Here is a 22,892-nt window from a genome sequence, read left to right as displayed (position 1 = left end):
CAAACTGGATTTAGAGAAGTCGTGTATAGAAATGGGTTTCCATCAGAAGAAAAGACTGCTTACCCTGCGCAAGGAAAGGATGTTTCTGTATTGACAAGCTAAACCAAGTTAGCTAAGCACTTTCAGAATTTCTGAAACTACTTTAGTCTTGATCAAAAATAAAAATAAAAGCTTGTATACGCCCTTTCCCTCGCTGATCATCACAGAGGAGCGAATAGGCGATGTGTGGGGCTAAAGTGAGAAACAACACCGCAAAAACGCGTATCTTTAATTAGCAGTGGAAAAAAAAAAACACCAACCCCATTAACGCACCACTTTACGCACCATCCACCAAAATGCCCAAAACCAGCGATACCCAGTGAAATCTTAATGATGCTGTAATATCCTGCAGCTCAGAGGATACAAACAAACCCATTTAGAACAGCAATGCGTTTACTTTATCGCCACCGCAGACTTGAGTCCATCACAGGCAGAGCGCAGTAACGGAGTGCTGGAGAAAGCCGCTGCGATGCTCATTTGGACATGCGTGCACGCAAACTGAGATCAAAACCTTTTCAAGACAATCCAATCAAGTAAATACTGAGGCGAGGGCACATGTGAAAACAAGAGGCAAACCAAGAGAAACCTACGTGTTTTTTTCTTCTTCCTAGCTGCAGTGTGTGACAGAGACGAGCGCGAACTGAAAGCCAATCTCAGTCAGTCAGACACTAAACGCGATGCGAAGTGCGGCCGAAGCCCAAAGCAAGAGAACCAAAGGGGGTTAAAACAAACCTGCCGAGGCGGTGGCACTTCTGGAGCCGCTGGAGGAGCTTGTGTCCGGAGTTTGAGCGTGTTGAGAGCGCGTGTGTTTTCGCTCTGTGAGATAATGCCGCTGATGGTTGCTCCACTTCCTCCTTTCTTCTGCCGTCTGCTGGCTGCCTCAGTCAGTGATGCCACAAAGAGAGGACACATGCAGGAGTGAGAGTGGGAGACTACACCCGCCGCGACACAGGTCCTCCCTGTACTTTTGCCCGAAAACAAATTTGGTTTTGCCTGAAGAAGGAAAAAAAGGTAACAAAGAAACAGCAAACAAAAACAAAACGAAAAAAAAAAAAAAAATTGTATCATTATATGCAATGAGTAACCTTTGAGCTGAACATGGCATAATAAAATGTTAATATGTAGCTACCTTCTATTGGCCATTGTTTTATTTTCACAGTTTATATGAAGAACTGGACATATTCTCCAACAACAACAACAGAAACAGCAGAAAGGAATAATGACATTAATAATTCATGCATATTGAATAGCTACTGCTTCCCATCAGACATATGGTTACAGGAGGGGGGCTCTGTCTGACCTCCTTGAACTTTACAGCAACAAAGATTCATATTATTGGTCTGACATACCAAAATGGCACACACAGGCTAAAGACCAGCCACACTTTGATAAAACAGGGGATCTAGCGTTGGTACATAGATAATAACATGGAGCAACAGGCAACAGGTAAGCTACATAGTGATTTCAAGAAGTTTTTTGGCAGTCTGGGCTTTGCATTGTCTTGAGTTTAAAGCTAAATGTTATACTTTTGTAAATGCTGTTTTCTTGTATATTTTTTCTACAATTGTAACCCTATTATGCAAGGATTTGACTGTCTTTATATGTAACATTATATTTATATGCATGCTGATATGATGCAGACAGTCCCGCGGCTCATCCTTGTCTCCACACAGCAGGAGCAGCAGGAGGAGGATTAATACAGGAACCCCATCCATCCGTCCTGGTGAAATAATCTGGTCGCACTCACTCAAATCCATCTCCCGCTCTCTGTACGCCAAGAGCTGCCTATTTACACAACAGCCTGCCCACTCAGCCAAATTTCTGTATATGGCTTCACAGATGGATACCAAAAACCCAACAAAACAACCAAAAAAACAACAAATATCAGATTCAGTTGTGAAGGACAAATAAGCTTTGGAGTTTTGCACAGCCCAAGGTTGGAGATCAGAGGGATGCTAATGTTAGTTTTTTTTTCAATATATGGTGATATTTACATCTATTTTAAACTGCAGATAGTAGTAGTAGTTGTAGTAGTAGAAATGTATTGTCCCCATGGGGAAATTAATTTGCAGTGAGTGGAAATACACAAAGACAACAATGACCACAGCAGACAGATCCAAACACTGACAACATACAAAGAACAAACCAAGGCCTGTCACTCTCAGTTTAAATTATGTTAAAATCATTACCTACATTCCTTAAAACCTTCTCTGACAGACCAGCTAGAAAAAAATCACTGCATCACAAGCTCATAGTCAATGTAATTGGCAAAAAGGCAGAAACTTGGTTGTAAGCCAGCACATATGGTGATGCAAATAGTGCTGAGGTTATACTTTCCAATCTAGAACATGTATCAAGGTCATGGTGTTCACATTGTAAAGACCTATTTCTTTTTGTTCTGTGTTGTGCCTCCTTTTAACTGTACCTGTTGTTCCTACTGAACATCTGGAGTAAGGATGCTTTATTAAAACAAAAATAAGCAAGTGTAAAGTGTCATTGTACAACAGTACAACAAAATAGTGTTCAGGTGTTAGTCCTGAGCCGCTGCGACTGAGCCAACCTGACCAGCATGTTTTTGGAGGTAGAGGAAAATCTTATGGTTCTTGTGCTAAAGGACTTTGGGGTTCCACTGAGCTGCTGACGAAGAAACTATCTCTCATGGGGGGCTGTAGTGGGTCAGTGGCAGAGCATTCGCCCATACTGGAAGGTTGATAGTTCAATCCCATCTCCGGTCAGTTTAGGCTGCGTTAAGCAAGACACTTCACCCATGTTAATTCAGTGACTCTGTAGTGTATGAATGAGAGAGTGCAGATGAAACATAGCTCAGGTTCCACCCATGGATATAATATCACCCACTCAAAATGGCTGAAAACGCAAAACGCATTATTTCTAGTCAATATGCGTATAATTCAAGAATATAGATTTTATTTCCATTTTTGATGGGGTCACATGAATGCTCTAATATTTTCAAAGCTCTATGCCCTGACAAGGATCCTCCATCTTAAAAGATTAATACTATTGAGACATTTACTAATGACAGTGTACATTAATTTCTTTAAATTGACTCAGTCAATTAGAATAAATGATTACATGCTGCCCCGAGGGCTGCACAATATATCGCAAAAATATCGTATCCCGATATTAGGTGCAATATCCATATCACAAGAAGCCACAAATACATCATAATTGACTTAGATCTGCACATTTTTGTGCAAACTCAGCCAAAAAAAAAATAACGCATTGATTGAACTTATAAAACTGATAAAGGTTTTAGTGAAACATAGTTAGTTAAATTTTAGTCTTGTGGTGCTGATGTGTTTTTTTTTAAATCTTGTTTTGACACAATTTGCTGAAAAAATAGTTACTTCCGATTTCTGTTTCATTAGAATGGAACATACTGTGTTGAAATGGTTTAGTGAAATATTGCAATAATATTGTTATCGCGATATCGCTCGACCGTATCACTTATCGCAAGTTCAATATCGAAGAAGTATTTCAATATGGATCTCTTACTGACCAACACACTACCTCCCTTAAGAGTACCATTTGTGACTGATTCCAATCTGGGATATTAATTGCTGCATCTACACACCTGAGAAGAGGAAGAAACAATACTTTAGTAAAGCAAAGTATGAAGTATTTAACTGTAACGTGCTAAATGCAGTCTTGATGGATGTGATTTCTCACTCCCAATGGCATTTTACCGACTCTATAATCCATAAGAAGTAAATCTAAATGGAAATCTAGATTGCTCAGTCCCTGTAGGTCAACGATAATTATGTCTTAATAGGAGTCATTTAAAGGAGATTTTGTTTCATTTGATTTCCACACAGTATTTCCCTATGAATTGAATTAAGAAGCTTCTGTGAGTGTATGCATAGTCAGCGACTATCCAAAGACCACTTCCGAAATAAAAAAGTGCAAAATTACTGAACTAAAATAATAAAGTTTGACATACATTTATTGTTTGAATGAGACAACATAACGACTTACATTCCTTCCACATATCTGTGGCTTTGACCGGAGCAAATAAGCATTGCCGAACCTCAAGTCATTCCAAATATTTTGTACAGTCACAGGCCTTCATACATTCGAGTTGTGGAAAACATATTAAATTATACTCCAACAGTTCTCTTTCTCCTTCCCTATGCCATGCTACAGTAGCTTTTTACACCAAGGCAAATTTAACCTCTACGCAAGCAAACATTACCATTGTGGCTAATGGCAGGAAGGAATACGCATCAAAACAAGCATGCATACTTCAGCGTCTGCAGATGCCTTTAATGTATCGGGACATAAATGATACACATTTTAATGCTCCACCACTTAGGGCAGATCCACATGACAGGAAGTCTCCCAAGTGCACTACCATCTAGTGCACTATGCCATAACTGTCATTACCACTACATAGTGTGGCTTCTGTTACTGAGAAACATTCACATTTACAGCAAAGGACACGTGCCTCACAGTGTCAGTCAGAATGAGAGCTGTCACTGGATTTGGACGACTTGTGCTTTTGCTTCCTTTTGTACTTCTTTTTGTCTTTCTTTTTATCTTTCTTTTTGTCTTTTTTCTTTTTTTTCTCCTTTCTCTTCTTCCTCTTCTTGCTGTGGTGCTGATCTGAAGAGGACGAGGAGGAGCTCTCTGAATCGGACGATGATGAGGAGGTGGTGTCCTGAAGCAGCTGCTGAAGCTGCTGAATTCTGAGGAGCAAAGCTGACATTAAACTCAAGCTTTGGATTGCAGTGTGGCAGGATCTTCTGCATCAACTGCATTTTACACAAGTAGTATACGAGAGAATTAATTTGTGTTTACCCAAAGTCCTATTTGTTTCCTACCAAAGCGCCCAGAATCACATTATTCTGTGGATAATTTGTGGAACAACATGCAAATTTGGTGTAGTGTAATAACGTGACAGGTATCATGGAATCACGCAATAAAATTGGTCATAAAAAAAAACATATATATAATTTTGCTTCTAGAAATAACGTGATTAGTATTATGTACAAACGTAAAATTATCTTCAACAAACGTGAGAGAACTTTGAAATAACGTGAAAAGGCTCTTAATTAACCGTGATAACAGCTGAAATGGAAATTATGCTTTGTTAGTTAGGAAGATACCAGAGCATCCAGGGTTAAGACTTTTTTAATTATTTTATTTTATTTCTATTTAAAATATTATATAATAAAAATAGTCAATTAAAAAAACTGACATGGGTGATGAAGCTGAAATCGAACTCCTAGATTATGGAGTTAAACTGTGGCTTTAGCAGTGATAACTGGTTAGCACTCTTGCCTTACAGCAAGAAGCTGGTGGGCTAGATCCTGGGCCGAGTAGGCCTTTCCACTACCACTAAAAACATGTACAATAGGTTGCCCTCTGAGGCCAGGACTCAACTGAGAACAAGGTTCTGAACTCGAAGACTTTCATTTTTAAATAAAGATCAAAATATGGCAAACAATTGCTTTTCTTTGTTTTACATATTTTTGGTACATCTTTGTAGTGCTATAATAATATCTACACATAACAATCCGAAACATATCCTGCAAATGATTTTGAATGTAAGGTCACTCAGTCACACACGCTCAGTTTTGAATGTGTGGACGAAATGAACTTGGCACAGAATGGAGCAAACTTCAAAGAGCTGGTGGCCTTTGCGTAACCTTTCTAGTAATTCATCCAAAACACCCAGGAGAGTGTGCGAATGTATGACCAGAACTGTGTGTATCTATGAAAAGATACACAATTAAAGAATAAAGCAGCTTGGTGTCAAAAGCTATTAGCTAACAATAGCAGCAGCCACCACAAGTGAATTTCCAGGTCCGGAGAGATTGTGCTCCTCACCTGAGGTAAAACAGTCATGTGTGACCAAACACACTGCCTGGTCTCCCTTTGTTCTTTAATGTTTATTTATCTCTAAATGCCAGACTGGTATTTTGCTAAATTAAAAGTGGGACTGGAGTGACTGAAAAGACGTTAGAAAAATATAACTAAAACAAACCTGCTTTCTTTTTCATTTCTTTTGTTTTCCCGAATCAGTTCATACATGGGGTCCTCGTGAGCCTTAAAGACACAAACGTATATTAGTATCAATAATGCAACAACTACCCGGCAATTATATCACAAACAAGGAGGGCGGCACGTCAGCAGTGACAAACACGTCGACGTAAAAGGCACCACAGATTTGAAGTTTATCATTAATGGATATAGTATTTCTGAATATTTACTAAATCATGAAACAACTTTAACAAGCCCACAGAAAAATAATGTATAATGCCTGTGCTATATGTTCAAACGATCTCAATGGCACATCCACATGACACTCTAACTTGCATCCTTGACTAATAATAATGATTTACAAAACAGTTATATATGCACATACATACCACTCTAAACTGCTCCAGTTTCTGATTTCCTTTGATGAAGAAAGGACACTCTCTGTCTCCTGTTCTGTGGCCGTAATTCTTGCATCTCCAGCCTGTTGAGGAAAGATGAGCAGAGGAGTCAAAACTGCACATTTTAAAGTGATCATTTTTGTCAGGTTGTTAGCAACAAAAAAAAGAAAAGTGCCAATCTCAGACCCCAGATATTTAGGACTATATTTGTAGATTCTTGAGATACGGACATCACCTAATATAGTGCAATCTAATTTGTCAATATATTGTACAGCCCTATTACACACATAACACATCGTACATACAATATAGTCGTCACGTCATAAACACAGTGGGACCATGTGGCGTCTCTTACACTGCATCACTTTGACCTCTTTCCCCAGAGGCATCCACAGTCCTTTGGTGGGCGCGTGAGCCAGAAACTGCCTCGCGTCTTCATTTCCAGGCTCTGCAGGAATACAGTCCTCTGGCTTCTCCTCGTGCTCCTATGACAAACATCTCTGTCACTGCACATCCGCACCAAGTACATGCACCGACACGAGGCAACAATAACATTACCTTGATGTATCCCGGAGGAGGCTTTTCATAGCTGTGTGAATACAGCAAAAGTTAAAGGCTATGTCAGACAAACATATAGCATGAATTATTACAAACAGCCGGTCAGGGCACGTATTAGAAATGTACTTACAAAGTCTCGACATGTTTCAGTTTTTTGACTTCTTGGGTAAGTTTTTTCGTTTGCATTTGCAGTTTTTCCAAATCCTCTTTGGATGTTTTCTGCTTCTTGTGGTCTCTTCTGTCATCCTTCTCCCTTGTTCGCTTTCTGTCAGACATTTCTGCGGACGAATATTTCCAAACACGCTGCACACCGACTAAAATGCAGTCGTTTAAATGTCACGATTACCGACTGTGCTAATCGCGTTGCTAGCAGCTAATACTGGAGCTGGACTTCCTGTGTAGGTGTGCCGGAAAAAAGTGAAAGTCTAGCGACACCTGCAGGCCACGAGGAGTAGTACACAAAGAGAAATTCAAACTCTATATTTTGACTTCACCCAAATCTAATAGCGACAAAAAACGAACAAAAATATATGTATAAAAAAGTGACAGAAGAGCAACAAATAAAGTCATAGAAAGAGGTTATGGAAATAGTGGCAAAAATGTCACAAAAACTCAACAAAAAAGACACAAAAGGGAAATGAAAAAGTGGCAAAATGACAAAGTCAAAACAGTGACGAAAACGGCAACAACGCAAGGAAACAGATCAGTTCAGATCAGTTTTGTTGGTCTTAGCTTTCAAATGAGACGTTACACTGGTCTATAGCTCTCCAGTCAAGAAACCTTTAGATTTGAGTTAAGCCAAACTGGAGAAAATGTGCTCGGTTCAGGCGGGGGGTAAGAGGTTAAATATTTCATCATATTTGAGTAAAAGTTTTGTATTTTATTAGCTGCGGGATGTCTTTAAATAGCAATTTAGTATAGAAAACAAAGTCAAATAACAAAATCTGTGTTTATTTACTTACATAGTATTTGTGAGGTATTTCAGGTTACAAACACAGTAATTCAAATCAGATGGTGATACAAGCAGGTTGGTACAAAATGCATTGCATACAAAAACATGTCATTCTAACAAAGTACAAAATAAAATAACATCAAATATACTGTTAAAGTATAGACATGTATTCAGTTAATGTAAACAATGAGTATTATTTCTAATAACTTTAAAAATTCAAGGTTTACAACCAAACTTGTTTTACATCTCCGTTTTTGGGAGGTGCAATAAAAATTAAAATTAAAAATATATACAAAAAGGTTTTGACATCACATTGCTTACCATATTTAAAATGGTTCATTCTAAATTATGATCCTGGAATAATACTGGTGTAAACAATGACCCACAAGTGTGATTTGTTGGATTTCTGCCACTTAATAAATAAATTCTTCTTAAATTTGACTGAAAACCAAAAAAGAAAGCATTCACCCTTAAATGGATCAAAACAAATTGTAATCTCTCGAACAGCCCATCGCAGTGACAGGTTTTCCTGCGCTAGCACTTTGAAGAGCTCCGCAATCTGTCCCGTTAACATTGGTAAGGAAACATGCCTTACTTCCATGGGCTTCACTTTTGCCATTGGGGCAGTACAGTGAGATGAACAAAGGTTTACCTTCTAAAAATGTAGAACATTTCAAAGAGAGGAAAGGAAATCTTTCAACCCCCCTTTCTTTTTGTCTTGACCATCTTCTCGCATGAGAATTTTACTCAGACGCTGCACAACCCAGTTTTTGCCTTTTGCACCAGGTGATTTAGAGGAAGTGGATCCTGAGCTTGGAGTGTTGGTTGAGATGGAGACTCTAGTCAGAAAAAAGACATTACGAAGTTTAGATACAGTAACTCAATACTTTGTTGGTTGGCAAAAAAATATTCAAATTGTGATGTCGACAGGAATATGATCTGGGGACTCGCGAGCATGAATTCCAGCACGTACAAGTCGATCGTTCTACCATATGTTAAATAAACAGAAACCCCAACCATTAAAATGACAGGCATACTTTTGAAATGATATGTGGCATCCAAGTAATCTCTATGTAGTCTACCTAAATAGTGATAGATATCGATTAGTTACATAAACTCACTTACCTAGGTGTATGCACAGGGGTCTTGTCTTTCCCCGTGTTCTTGGGGGTGGTGGAGCCAGAGCGGCTCACTGACGGGGGGGTCTTGTGTTTGCCTGTGCTCCCTGGGGTGCTGTGAGATCGGGACAGTGTTATAAACTCTCTGCCCATCCCTTTGTGCCTGGACGTCCTGTTGCAGGTGTGGCAGGTGGCCATCTAGGAAACAGGGGAAGAGATTCATTAATATTGCAAGGAGAATTTCCCCAAAGTAAACAAGCAAACTTTAAAAACCTGCTTAAAACTTAATTTCATTCAGGAGACTCGGGTTTCTCTTTGCCAAAAACAGAACTCTGCTGGGAATTTTTCTTTCAGACACATTATACTTTTTCTGACCTCATCCTGAACAACGGAAAATAATAACCCGAGATAAGAATCCAGCACAGCCATGCAGAGGGAAAATGAGAATTCCCAAAAGGCCAGAGCAACATATTGATGCACAGAACAATAATACATTACAAAATAGATACTAAACAGTGACTGCTCCACGTAACTCTGCAGACAATAGTCACCCACAAAACAACTCACGTTTTCAAGCTTTAAGTTGTATTAATTGATTTGCAGTGGGTGTGGTGCCTCCAAACAGTAAACTTTGGTCATAAAATAACATCCAAATCTTCAATAGGTTTCACACTAGTGCTGGGCAGACTTGCAAGAAGAGACCACCAGAGCAGAGGACAGTAACTTATTGCTAAAGTTGCTGACAGTCTTGAACGCTGATGAGATGAAACACTCACCGACACGAAAGCAGCCATTTCAGATAGTGACAGGTGTCTTTCTGTTAGCGTAGGGTTTCGATGGAGCAAGTAGGACCTCTCTGTTGGAGTCTGTGTCAAAATGTTTACCATTAGAGCCTGCATGTCTGGCTTTATACACAGCTACTGACCCTCCCATGAGGACTGAGGGGTGTGGCGACAACAGGACTGACCAATGCAGAAGGAAGAGAGGCCAAACTATCAGAGACGCTGCCAACATACCGCTGCTGTTAGTCGTCTGCATGACACACTAAATGGGACAATAAAACATGTCGCTGAGAAATAAATCAACTCAGATGAGAAAAAAAACACTCTCACAGACTTAAGATTAAATATTAGAAGTTCATTCATTTAATATTTAATGAGCAAATACGTCTGATTTTTTAATTGTGTTCCCTGTAACCTTAAATCATTATTAAAATTGTAGAAATCAAGTAGTTCTGCAGTTTGCTGAATATTGTGATTAAACGTCTTGTGATTAAAGCACTAATAAGTGAGTGCTAACAAAAAACAAAGCAGAGGACATTATATTCATAATTCATTCACAGACCTCTGGTTTCATTTTGACAAAATGGTGAAAAGGTTTTGATTTCAGTATTATTCTATTGTTATATTTGGGGTATTATTTGTCATTTCCCTGTTTTCAAACAGCTGCATTCGCATTTATCCATTATGACGAGTGACACCGGCACCACTTCTCGGTAACACTTGTGTATTTGTGGTGCTCCACAAGAGGAGCAGTTCTATTCATCCAACTACTGGTCCCCTGAGCACACGGTGCTATGATAATGGTTTCAAAGTGCTAAAAGAATTGGATTAGTGCAGTGGTCCTTTTCACACCAACTCTTACACATTTTACTGTGTAAATGCCACCAGGACTAGATGAAGAATTTTAGACTAAAGCCGATCTAAAACTGAAATTAGATCATTTTAAATGTATTATAATAATGAATAGAACGTAAAGTAGATCAAAACAAGGAGAAGAAAACAAACAAACCTCAATACAATACTAAAGCTTCAATTAAATCGTATCTGTTGACATTTTAGATAATCTTGTTTACCACCAGAAGTAACCCATGTACAACTAGTGGTATTTACATAATAAAATGAAAAAAATGTCCATTTACATGTACAAGTATAAAACTTTACTCTCTCTTGGTACAGCTTTGCTTTTTGCCTTGTTCTTTTTTTCAGTTCATAAATGGTCCTGAAGAAAGCAGCTTTTAAAAAGTAAACAAACAGCTAGAATATGAGCTAACGTCATTTGAGAGCTACACATTTCTTCTACTGAAATCTCACTTTTTTGTTGTATGGTTGTACAATGACATATAAAGCACTTACTTACTTACAAAAAGGCAAGATTTAGTTTTAGTTTTTGAAACATTGGCTTAGGTGGGACTGCTGAGATGATGAAAGATCTTTTATGTGTTTGAGCTTGGGAAAAACAACCTTCCACAGTTTTCGTTGGAAGAAACAGACCGTCCTGATATTTTGTCATTGGAATTTCTTTAACTGACTCTAATACCCTAAAATGTAGACAATGGGCACGTGAGCTCGTGCCCCTGATGGATTTGATTCCTCGTCCTGGTCCTGATCCATGCCACAGACAGGCTTAAAGTCAAGCCAATATGACACATGGCTATAGAGAGCTCCAGCTTTTGGGTATTCAGAGGATCAGCAGACAGTCACCTATAAACAGAAGCAGGAATATTGGGACCAACTACAACCAGCAATTTAAGCCTCTACATGAACTAAATTTGACCTGAAGTTTTCCATGTGTTGCTTTAGAGTTTTGCCAAAACATTCCTTATCATGCACGAAGAGCTGAAGAGGTTCATAACGCAGCACAGCTAATACTTAGCAAAAAGCATAGTTTGTTGCAATGAGAAAATGACACAAATCCACAGTTGAACACGGACCTAGATAAATCAATTCAGCAGATGGACCTTTCTTTCTATTAATAGCCTGTGCTCCATAAATACTCGCCTATTCTGGCCCTCTCTCGTGGCTGCCCGAGGTCAGCAGAGTTGATTAACCTGACCTTGGCAGTTTGATGCCACGCAGGAGGAGGGACAGAGACGAGGGAAAGAATGTATCTTCATCATCAAACATGTTTAATCATCAAGAATAGCTTATAAGTTGCAGGTTTGGACTGAATGATAAGATTTTTATTTGAGCGTGCCCAGAAGCCTGAAAATACAAAATGAGGGACTGTCATTGGAGACCATGTCAATACTGCACCATTATGCGTAGTTTGTGGATCAATACGAGGCATTAGCTTTCCCCCAAACATGGCCTTGTGTCGTAGAAGCTCAGCCAGTCACAGCGTCCAGGAGCAAAGGCCCAGGAAGAACACAATGGAACCTGATATGAGCGCTACTCAAACAGTTGGGGAAAAAAGATGTCATAATTATATCTTTGTCTCACATTGAGCAGTGGAAAAGGACATGACCTGCTCCACGACACGCACCGTCCCAAATTAACCACAGTACAGTGGAATAAATTATATCAGGGATGAGGAAAAATACAACAGAGAACTAGGAGCAATTTACAGTGATATTTTACTAAACTGAACAAAAATTGGGCTGCTGAGGTTGGAAGAAAAAAAACCTAATTGTGATCTGTCTAACAAGCAACTACAATTACAAAGAGAGTTGGAATTTGTATTTTAATAACAATCTGTTTAGGTGCATTACATTTGACAGAAAATGTTAATTGCAAATCTATTACAAGACTCGCATGCATTTCAGAAACACAGGGTTAGCAGGTTACATGCTAAAGTAGGGGCAGGCGATGTGACATGACATTTTTTTTACTCATGTTGATCAGTCTCAAATTTTGATTGTTTTCATATAAAATATTATTATTAGAGTCAGTCTTATCAGCTTTACCCACATCTAAAAGGTTAACATCTACAGGCCAGAGCAATGCTTCATTTGAAATCTAAGGCCTACAAAACTGATCTAGAAGGATCTTTTTCCTCACATTGTCGTCACTTTGACATTTTGCTTCATTGCTCACTCATCTCACTTTTTTGTCAGGTTTTTGTGATGTTTTTTTTGACACTTTTGAAGATTTTAGATTTGGGTAAAGCCAAAACTGGAGAAAATGTGCTCTGTTCAAGTGGGAGCTAGGTTAAGTAAATCTCGAACAGAAAATGTATGTTTTCCACTCCAGTAACACTTTAAATGGCTTCTGATACATTATTGAGGTCATCCAAGGCTAAGTTTACTATTTCAATTACATAATGACAACTCTATGGACAGGATAAAAAGTATTTTTTTGCAAAGGATATTGTACTTCCTCAATAGTAGTGTTCTTTGCAATTTACTTACCACGACCAATCAAATGTCCATTATGATTGGACAGCAATTCATTGCATAGTCATGCCAACTTCTCTATTTTCCTTAAACTTTGTGCAGAGCCAAGCTTCGGGATGAACCTGCTTAGCAACAGGTCTTTTGTTGGAGCTGTGATTGCGATCCGAGGTGAGTGACAGGAGGGATCACATTTTTGGGAACTGATATGCCTTGAACACCATTAGGCGGGTGCTGACGAACGAGTGGTGGCAAGTGAGAACTGAAAAATGTCATGAACAGAATCCAAAATTTGATGTTAAATAAGTCAAGGAAATTCAAGGTTATAATTAAGGAGAGAGATTGAAGAGTGATGTTTAAACAAGAGATGGTATGGTCTTAATGTAAGGTAAGGTTTCTTCAGTGTGCTCCCTCTCCTCTGGGCTTTAAATAGCTTCAGAATCTGTACACTACATCAACATTTGTATATGCTCTTCTTAAAGCAGATGTGAATTCAAATGGTTTCCGAGGAATGCATAAAAATAAGGCATAAATTAAATAGTCTTTCAAATAAATAATTACAGATGATGGGTCTCTGAACACAACACGAAGACGGAAAAACATCTAAAGACTGACTCAAGCATAAAGAAACACCTCACTACTGGATCAGTTTGAGACCAAAATGAACAAAAGAAATAACGTCAAAATTTCTGTGTCCGTGCACAAAGTTTTAAGTGCTAAGAACGCACTTGAAGATGTCCAGGCAAGGTTTTCCAGAAGCGTATTCACAGGTTGGCAATTGTCTTTTTGTGTTAAAGAAACTCAAGGCTGGCACTGACTGGTAACATCGCTACAGATTCTTGACAGCTCTTCTCCTGTGACCTCTTTGTATCGTCAGCCCTTCTCCAGTTGGCCAGCCTTGAGGCGATTTTCAGGCAACAATTAGCCAGCAATGCAACCCTCCAATATGGGAATACAATTCGAATAGCTATTCTAAAGCATTTGCAATATTTTCTGTCATGTTGTGCAACTGTTGTGTGGATTCCTTTCCAGCTTTACTTTTAGTCTAGGCTCTCGATTACTAGGACATATGTCATCATAGATTGAAGTGTAGCATTTCCAAATGTGTTCCCACTGCACATAGACGATTTCTGGAGCTTTCTGTCGAATGCAGATAAAAGATGATGAAATGATGCAGTGAGTGCAGGAAACAAAGGCATGTTTTTTTCACTGGGGTCAAAAGTCCATTACGAAAAACAAACTCAGAAGCTCAAAAAACAACAACATGCCGAGTAAACAATGATTCAATAAAACTAGGTCTGCAGGGAAATCTAGACCACGACTTAACAAGGGAATTCGGAAGGACAACACAGACTTTCAGAGTCCACGCCACACATCCTCAAAACCAACTGAGTCTACAGCTCATTGTAGTGGGGTCAACATGTGCGATGCTCAAATACCAACAGCTCTACAGTATAGTGTTAAATTGAGAAGGATTTACTTGTTTACTCCTGGTGTGTGTAAATAGCCATAAACAGAGACATAGCTGTCAAGTGTCCCATTTTGGCCGGGAAATTACCGCATTTTGTCCCTCTTTCCCGCAGTCTTCCCGTTTAAGCTTTATGTCCTAAATTTAGTACATTTACACATATTATAATTTTGTGCACAAAATACCACAAAAATGTGCACAAAAATAATGTGTGAAAGGCAGAAAATATGTGTATCGTTTTTTTAATTTCATTTTCAAAAAATGGAAGTTCCCACACCACACCCAGTATATAAACATGTCTATGGGTAGGTTTCAGACATCATCTCAATATTCTAGTGATATATTTTGCATTATCAATACGTGTGGCAATAAACTATGTTTAATTTCAGCATTTCTTTATTATTTGTCATGAAAATACAACAAATACAAAACACGAAAACGAGAGGAAGACACTGATAAATTAGCGGGTGAAAAAATCTCACGTCTGGCACAAATATTGAGCACAATGTTGAAGATGTAAAAACAACTGGCACACTCACATTTTCAAGGCTGTGTCTCAGAATAACTTGGACACTTTGAAGAACATAAGCTCCTGAGGCCTGCCAATTCTCACATCCTCTTTGAAATTAGAAAAGCGGGCAACAGAGAACATGAGCAAGAGTCGATTTACTGTGTTGAATTCTTTGATATATTGGCTTTAATTGACAGGGCAGGGTGAAAGGGGGTGCAGTGTAGAAAGAAACATTCAAAATGCTGGAGATGATCTCACAACTCTGTGGTCGGCAAAGTAAATGTATGTGCTGCAATATTATTGGGGTGGTGAACCATTACATGTTCTCTGACAGAAAGTCAAGCAGTCAGCATTCCTCCTCTAATCTTGCCACTCCACTGCTCTGCATCTTAGGGCTATCAGCTCTCTGTCACCTCCCGTTGGGTGTGTGCTAATGTGCATTTAGAACAAGGCTTTACTTATTGCCTAGTAAGCCTTCAACTCAAAGAAAGTCAAGTGACCATCAAAACAAGAGGATGAAAATATTTCAGTCGGCAAAGCTTTGGGGGATCAGTTTACAGGGAGGTCACGTGATGGTCTTGCATCAACATTCCTCTTGTGACCAAGATACTGAAACGTAACTTCACCGGTGGAACAAAAACATCCTTCCTGTCAGTGACACACAGCAGAGCTAACTTTGACTTATGACGTCACCAAATAATTAGAAATAAAATATGTAGGTGGGTAGGTTATAGTGAAGTAAAGTTCATCAGAAGATTTAGACAAAATGTAAAGAAGTGACTCCAGAAAAATATATAATTAGGACTGCTTGCATCAGAAATCATGAACCAAGATAGCATCATTATAATACAGACAAACTGACAATAGCCATTACAAAAAACCTTTGAAATTTGAATATTCCTTGCACACTTTTCTGCAACTTGGTCTCATGTCAAAATCCCATGCACCAATTCAGTGTTCTCTTCGTCTCTGTTCATTTCTATCTGAATCGTCGTAGACGATTGCTGGTTCACTGGTGGCTGCCGGCTGGATACCTGTCTGCTAAATGAGCGCTACAGATTGTAATGAGGCAGAGGCATTTCCACTTGGGTCGCTCTTCATTAGCCTTTCACATGACCACAAAGACCTGCACCGCTAATGCAGGGACCAAATGACCCTAATGCAACTGTGTTTCTCCAACAGCTCTGTCTAAATAGGCTCATCACAACAGCGGGCGGAAACTGACCAATACAATCTCTTAACGCTTTGGTGAACGCTATTAGGAACAAGAGCTGTGAGGTTATACAATTGTGGGCTGTAGTACATCGAGTACAAAGTAACATTCACTCTCCGAGAAAAGAGCTTAATGGGACCACTGTAAAAAGTGCAATGGTGAGTCAGTGAAAGTACTACAAACAACCTCATCAATCTAAATGGCAACAACTGAGAAGAATACATCCAGCAGCTGCTGCAGGGTTAAGTTAATAATAAAGTATAATTGAAAGGCCTTTTAAACTACATTACGGTAAAAATTCCAGTTCATGCTTCAGCCTTGTAGTCACTTTTGACCTTTGACTCTTTAAAAGGGCTAATATTAGTTTTCACAGATACACTCACACACCAGGAATCCTATAGTGCGATTGTAAATAACAGGCACTGTCATTTTTATAAAGTAGTTTCAAAGATTTATCAAGCTTGAATTAATCACTTCATCTATAAAGACAAAAGAACCATAGTTATAGTATCAGAAACAACTACAGAAATAAAGGCATTTTCAAAACACGGTGATGTTTGAAGATAATCTTACAAGCACAAATGTATATTTATGCAAGAGCTTTTATGAGAGATTTATGGGCTCACAGTGAGACACAATACAGTGCCTCTCGTAAGTTTTCATACACCTTGAGCTTTTGCACATTTTGTCATGTTTACAACCCTAAACATAAAGATTTTGATTTTTTTACTGAACGTTCACACACAAGTAACCGACAACTGTGAAGTGAAAGCAAAATGATACATGATTCTGTTATTTTCAAAAAATAGAAAAGTGAAAAGTGGGGTGTGCATAAGTATTCATACAGCATTTTCTGAGTGCATTAAATTGCTTTTATAACATTCCTAATGACTCCAGAATGTTCACACTTTGGCCTAACTGTTAAATAGAGGCCACCTGTGTGTAATCTACTCTTAGTATAATTTCAGCTGTTCTTTCAGGCCCTCAGAGCTGTGGTCGGAGTGTATTGGTCACTAAACAGCATCATAAAGGCCAAGGAGCACCAGAGAGGTCAGGGATAAAGCTGTGGAGAAGTTTAAAGGAGCGTTAAGTTATACAAAGTTTTCCCAAGATTTAAACATCTCCCGGAGCAACTGTTCAATCCATCATTCAGAAATGGAAAGAGTATAGCACCACTGCCAACTTACCAAGACACGGCTGTTCACGTAAACTAACAAACCGAACAAGGAGAGCACTGGTAAGAAATACAACCAAGTGCCCCGAGATAACTCTGGAGGAGCTGTGAAGTCCTGCCACAGAGCTGGGGGAAACTGTACATGGGACAACTATAAGTCGTACTCTACACAAATCTGGCCTTCATGGACGAATGGAAGAAGAAAGCCATTATTGAAAGGAGGCCATAAGAAATCCCGTTTGAAGTTTGCTAGAAGTCATATGGAGGACACAGCTCCATGTGGAAGAAGGAGCTTTGGTCTGATGAGACAAAAATTGAACTTTTTGGCCCAAATGCAAAACGTTATGTATGGAGCAAACCTAACACTGCTGATCGTCCTGAGTGCACCATCCCCAGTGTCAAATATACGGGGGGGGGGGGCATCATGCTGTGGGGCTGCTTTTCCTCAGCGGGGACTGTGGAGATTGTAAGAATAGTTGGGGAGATGGATGGAGCCAAATACAGAGACATTTTGGAGGAAAACCTGCTGGAGTCAGCAAGAGAACTGAGGCTGGGGCGGAGATTCACCTTCCAGCAAGACAATGACCTGGAGCACAAAGCTAAATCTTCAGTGGAATGGTTCAATAAAAACATATTAATGTGTTAGAATGGCCCAGTCAAAGTCCTGACCTAAATCCTATTGAAAATCTGTGGAATAATCTGAAAACTGCTGTTCACAAACGCTCTCCTTCTAATGTGACAGAGCTTGAGTTGTTTTATAAAGAGGAATGGGCTAAAATGTCAGTCTCTACATGTGCAAATCTTGTAGAGTCAGACCCCAAAAGACTTGCTGCTGTTATTGTAGCAAAAGGGGGTCCCACAAATGCACGCCCCACTTTTCACTTTTCTATTTTTAAAAAAATAACAGAATCATGTATCATTTTGCTTTCACTTCACAGCTGTCTGTTACTTGTGTGTGAACGTTCAGTAAAAAAATCAAAATAAAATCTTTATGTTTAGGGTTGTAAACATGACAAAATGTGCAAAAGTTCAAGGTGTATGAATACTTTTGAGAGGCACTGTAGGTCTGAAAATTTAAAGTACAGATCTAGCTGGAGTACTGCTTTCAGCAGTCTTGTGGTGAGTTATAACGTGAGTTGTAAGTTGTAACAGCAAATGCCGTTACCAATGGGTGTTTTTTCCGCTCAGATTCAGACAGTAATGTTTGTACAAGGACTGTAGTGCAGTGTGATGCATCTCACCAGGACTGAGGACGACTTGTAAAATTGTTGCAGCAGATCCTTTTGCACCATACTGAGGAGTTTTCCTCGAGCTTGTCTGCGCAGGGCACTCTGCACTTGGGCCGAGGGCCGCCGTTTGGGACGCAGTCTCACTCTGTGGTTGTCAGGCTGCAGCCACTGATAACAGAATGAACAGACCGCAGTGTCTGGGCGCACACGGCACACCTTTGAAGAGCCTGAAAATAACAGCAAAATAATCTGATGAAACACCTTTCCTCGAATGTTAAAGAGTTTTTGTCAAATTTTGACAGAATATTATTGTATGTTAATGCAAGCAGAAGCTAAACACATATTTTTAACAACAACATGTGCCTTTAGGGCCATGTGCACGAGACCGTTTGTGAGCTTGATCCCACCAGGCAGAATGCAACACACAGCTGTTTCCCTGACTGCGGATTTACCGACTTCTGTTAACCATGACCATCTGGTGACAAGGTCTCTGTTAAAAGTGCATTTGGAAATAAGAATAATACATATAAATCATCATCAAACATACAACTCACCATTAGCTTCCACTGGACCTTGCCTAAAAAGGGGAAAAAAAGAAAAAGGTTAGCCTCTTTATTTGCAAATAGGGTGATCAAATAAACTTATGACATTCCAAAAATAGTTGGCTTTTTATAAATAGTCTGGTGATACATTAAGCAATTTATAGTACAGTGGGACAGGGGAGAACATTCACATTGACAAAGCTAATGGTTCCTTTCCAAGCTAAACGGGGCATTACTTTGAGCCTCTGTTTCCGCTTTTGAACCCCTAACAATGAGATATGAGCAGTGAAAACAGTAACTATGCCAGAGCTAAATCCAGCTAAAATTAGCTGTGGGCTAAAATCGAAGGGGAAACATCCTGTCCATGCAGCACGTGTGGCTGAGGGACACAGATGAGACAGCTGTGTTTTTGTGAGGAGGGGGTCGTCTGCCACCAGGCTGATGCTCTATGCTTTCAGTCATCACAAGTGAGCTGACATCGGACACTGCAAGGACGAGAAAAAACACAGGCTACATACATTGCCTGTCATCTGGCATACCGCTGTCTGACTCAATGCCCACTGCTCTTTGCCAATTTATTAAAAAGGCCTGGATTAAATGATCAGATTACAGGGATGCCTCGTCACAACGAATAGAAAAACAAAGCCGGCGACAGTAACACTGTGTGACGGCGGCACAGACTGACTCCTGTGGAAGAATGATAATGAATCACGGGCCTTGAACATTCCCACAAAGCTTCACACCCAGAACAACTTACTGTAAATTACACAGACACAATGTGTTCACTTGCAAAGTATTATTCAAATCCTGGCAGGATAGAACTACATTTTAATTAGTTCAATTCTTCGGAAGGATTTTGCTTTCCTACAAAAAAATTCACCAAGAGTCTGTCCTGAGAACCACTAAAGCTCAACTGCAGTCATCTCATTAAAACTCCCAGCATGCATTTCCATTTAAGAGCACATTCAAGGGTTGGTGATAGGCACTAAAGATACCAGTCAGTACAAAGACATCTGAAATGTGGGTGATAATTTTAAGCGAAAGAGGACAAGGGGGTATAGGATAGATAAAAGAATCGGTTGGGGTCATAAAAACTCTATATGGGCCTGTTTAGTGTTATGTGTGAGGTGCTGCGTGCACGCTGTAAGTGCTCAGTGATTGTTCCACAGGATACTGAAGCTTTATCTCCAGAGGTGACGGAGAAAGAAGCCAGCAGGTGCCTGGGAGTCTAGCTCACTTTGTCCAGCTCTAAAGAAGAGAAAGTCAGCATTGAGGCTGTTGTCAAATATATCATTCGTTCTTATTGTGATAGGAGTTCTTGGGTAAATAAGAAAAGCTCATGTAAGTGCATCAAGGTTAAAAATCTTGTTCTGGTAAAGATGCCGGTGTTGAGTCTTAGCCATCATTTCCAATCTGTGAGGACATTGAATTCATTTGTAATTTGTTTTAAACTCCAGCTCAGATTGGAAAACTTAAATATGTCTATGAGCAACAACAGCTAAATACAAGATACATGTGAATTTCAGAACATGTTTGTAGAAGAGTTAGCAGGTTTGATAAAAAAAGAGACAAGATTTGATATTTCATTTATAAAGAATATGGTTCTAAATAATTGCACTCTTTCTGATTCTCTAATTGCAAACATTTAAGCTGTAATTTAGACTTGACTGTGGTTAATTGATCAGCCCCAATTCTCCCAAATACAAGCTGACAAGCTCCGTTAGTATCAGTCTGACAGAAGGTGAGAACAGGAGGCAGTATCTCCATCAGTAAGCAGTAGTATGAGTAATGACATACATACGTACACCCACTCGACACTTCATTGACGCAGGACTAAAACCGTGACAGCAGGAGGCGGGACGGGTGACTCTATTAATCGGTTTTGTTTTGAAATCTAAAGCATTATAGCGCTGCACGATTTTAGGACAAAATATATGATTGTCATTGGATGTGCATGTAATGTTTTAAAAGTCAAGATTCATTTCATTTGAGCATGTTCAGGCACAACATTTCAGAGAAGGCAGAAATAGGGGTGGGCCATATTGTATTGTGTATCGTTATCATGATATAATTTTTTTATAATAATATAATTCATGTTATGCTCAACTGTAGAACACAGGGACAGGTGCTTAAAAAGTAAAATGAAATGAGGGATGTAAACTGCTTCAGTAGATCATATTTGCGAGGAAATTAGTATGCAGTTAAAAAGAATAATAATAATAAAATATCACAGAATTAATCTTCCCAATAGGCGTAAGGCTGGGGTTTTGAAGAAATTTGTCCATTGTCAATTATATCGTCAAATATATCGTTATCGTGATATTTCTTTTTATATTGTGATATATATTTTAGGCCATATCACCCTGCCCTCGACAGAAATATGAACTGCTAATTAGCTACATATGTGAATCAAATGCATTCAAGAACTAGCATGTTTTTATACCAACACATTTTTTATTTGTAACTATTCAAATTGTAATTTAGTTGCCATTCATTTTGCATCACTCCAGCTCAATAAAGTATAGTCGAATCCGTGTCAGAGTTGGGGCAAGTCACGAAACACATGACCCAACACAGTATTAGCATGGATGGACCGCTGCTTAAAGTTGGCTTGTACTTATCTCGTTTCAGAACGGAAACGTGTGAAAGAAATCAATGTGTGTGACAGTGAAGTCATGCACGCATCTGTAAAATGAGCCAGACTGAGGTTTTACAATTTGACTGATGTTTGTCTTTCCACTCATGGTTAAGCCCACAGAATTCCTGGCCCAGGTGAATGTGGAAACAAAATGGATTAGGGACATGGGATGAAGCCCAACTCAAACATGGGACATGAGCACAGAGACAGTGCAGGAGGGACCATTTAAAGATGCTCAGATTAGTTAATTTAACCAGTAGTGCCTATGTATTGATTAGTGGAGTGATCTTCTTGGTATAGTCAAACCACAATGCTATTTAAACCATTACAGCTGTAAGTTAATTCATGAAAGAGTAACTACAATTAACATTTAGGATTTTTTGATACAATTCATTTGGATCCTACAATGTTTCTGACAGAACTTATAAAATTCATCTCTTGGCACCAGTTCAATCATGTGGTGGCTTTACTTTCTGTGTTATTTTTGAATTCCACCAATTACATTTCTAAAATGACACTGAGAGAAACGGAAAAACGATGAAATCAATTCAACACTGACAATGAAGAGAACTGGAGCTATGACTGGAGCACCCGGGAGCTAATTATTTTAAGTTAGCTGAACCGTAGGAAAGTTGAATACCTGATAAATAAAAAATATATAAATGTTTATAATGTAAGACCTAGTCAATATGGAAGTACTTCTACATGAGTTTGCAATAGTACAGTAGTAGCCTATACTTGAGCTGCAGCCACTATCACATATCTACACAAGAATGCATAGCAGTGAACAGGCCTTGGTTCATTCATTTAGTTGTATCCCACGTGCAATTCATTGATGTGTGAGAGTCATTCAGTCAGTAAACTGAGTATTGATTTACAGAATTAAGATTAGGCAGTTGGTTTCGATTATTGGAAAACCTTTAGAAACATCCTTTAAAAAG

At 39.1% G+C, this 22,892-nt stretch overlaps 2 protein-coding genes across 2 annotated transcripts in view; both read right to left on the bottom strand.

Moving 5' to 3' along the window:
* Positions 1 to 3,996: 3,996 nt before the first annotated feature.
* rp9 (RP9 pre-mRNA splicing factor) lies at positions 3,997 to 7,394 on the bottom strand. The gene is made up of 6 exons (XM_079570684.1): positions 7,126 to 7,394; positions 6,996 to 7,026; positions 6,793 to 6,922; positions 6,429 to 6,520; positions 6,044 to 6,105; positions 3,997 to 4,742 (listed from the first exon to the last, which is right to left on the bottom strand). Exons 1-6 carry the CDS (start codon positions 7,269 to 7,271, stop codon positions 4,511 to 4,513), a joined length of 693 nt encoding a protein of 230 aa, XP_079426810.1. The 5' UTR covers positions 7,272 to 7,394; the 3' UTR covers positions 3,997 to 4,510.
* A 902-nt stretch (positions 7,395 to 8,296) lies between these two features.
* rmp24 (ribonuclease MRP subunit p24) overlaps positions 8,297 to 22,892 on the bottom strand; it is a 15,077-nt gene continuing 481 nt past the window's right edge. The window contains exons 2-5 of the mRNA XM_079571421.1: positions 19,326 to 19,348; positions 18,784 to 18,998; positions 9,073 to 9,263; positions 8,297 to 8,786 (exon numbers count right to left, since the gene is read on the bottom strand). Of these exons, the coding sequence (XP_079427547.1) occupies positions 8,621 to 8,786; positions 9,073 to 9,263; positions 18,784 to 18,998; positions 19,326 to 19,348 (595 nt within the window). The 3' untranslated portion in view covers positions 8,297 to 8,620. The remainder of the gene's footprint in view (positions 8,787 to 9,072; positions 9,264 to 18,783; positions 18,999 to 19,325; positions 19,349 to 22,892) is intronic.

This window comes from Gobius niger (genome assembly GCF_951799975.1).
Source record: "Gobius niger genome assembly, chromosome: 14".
Taxonomy (NCBI): Eukaryota; Metazoa; Chordata; class Actinopteri; order Gobiiformes; family Gobiidae; genus Gobius; species Gobius niger.
This window is presented reverse-complemented; position numbering and strand designations above follow the sequence as displayed.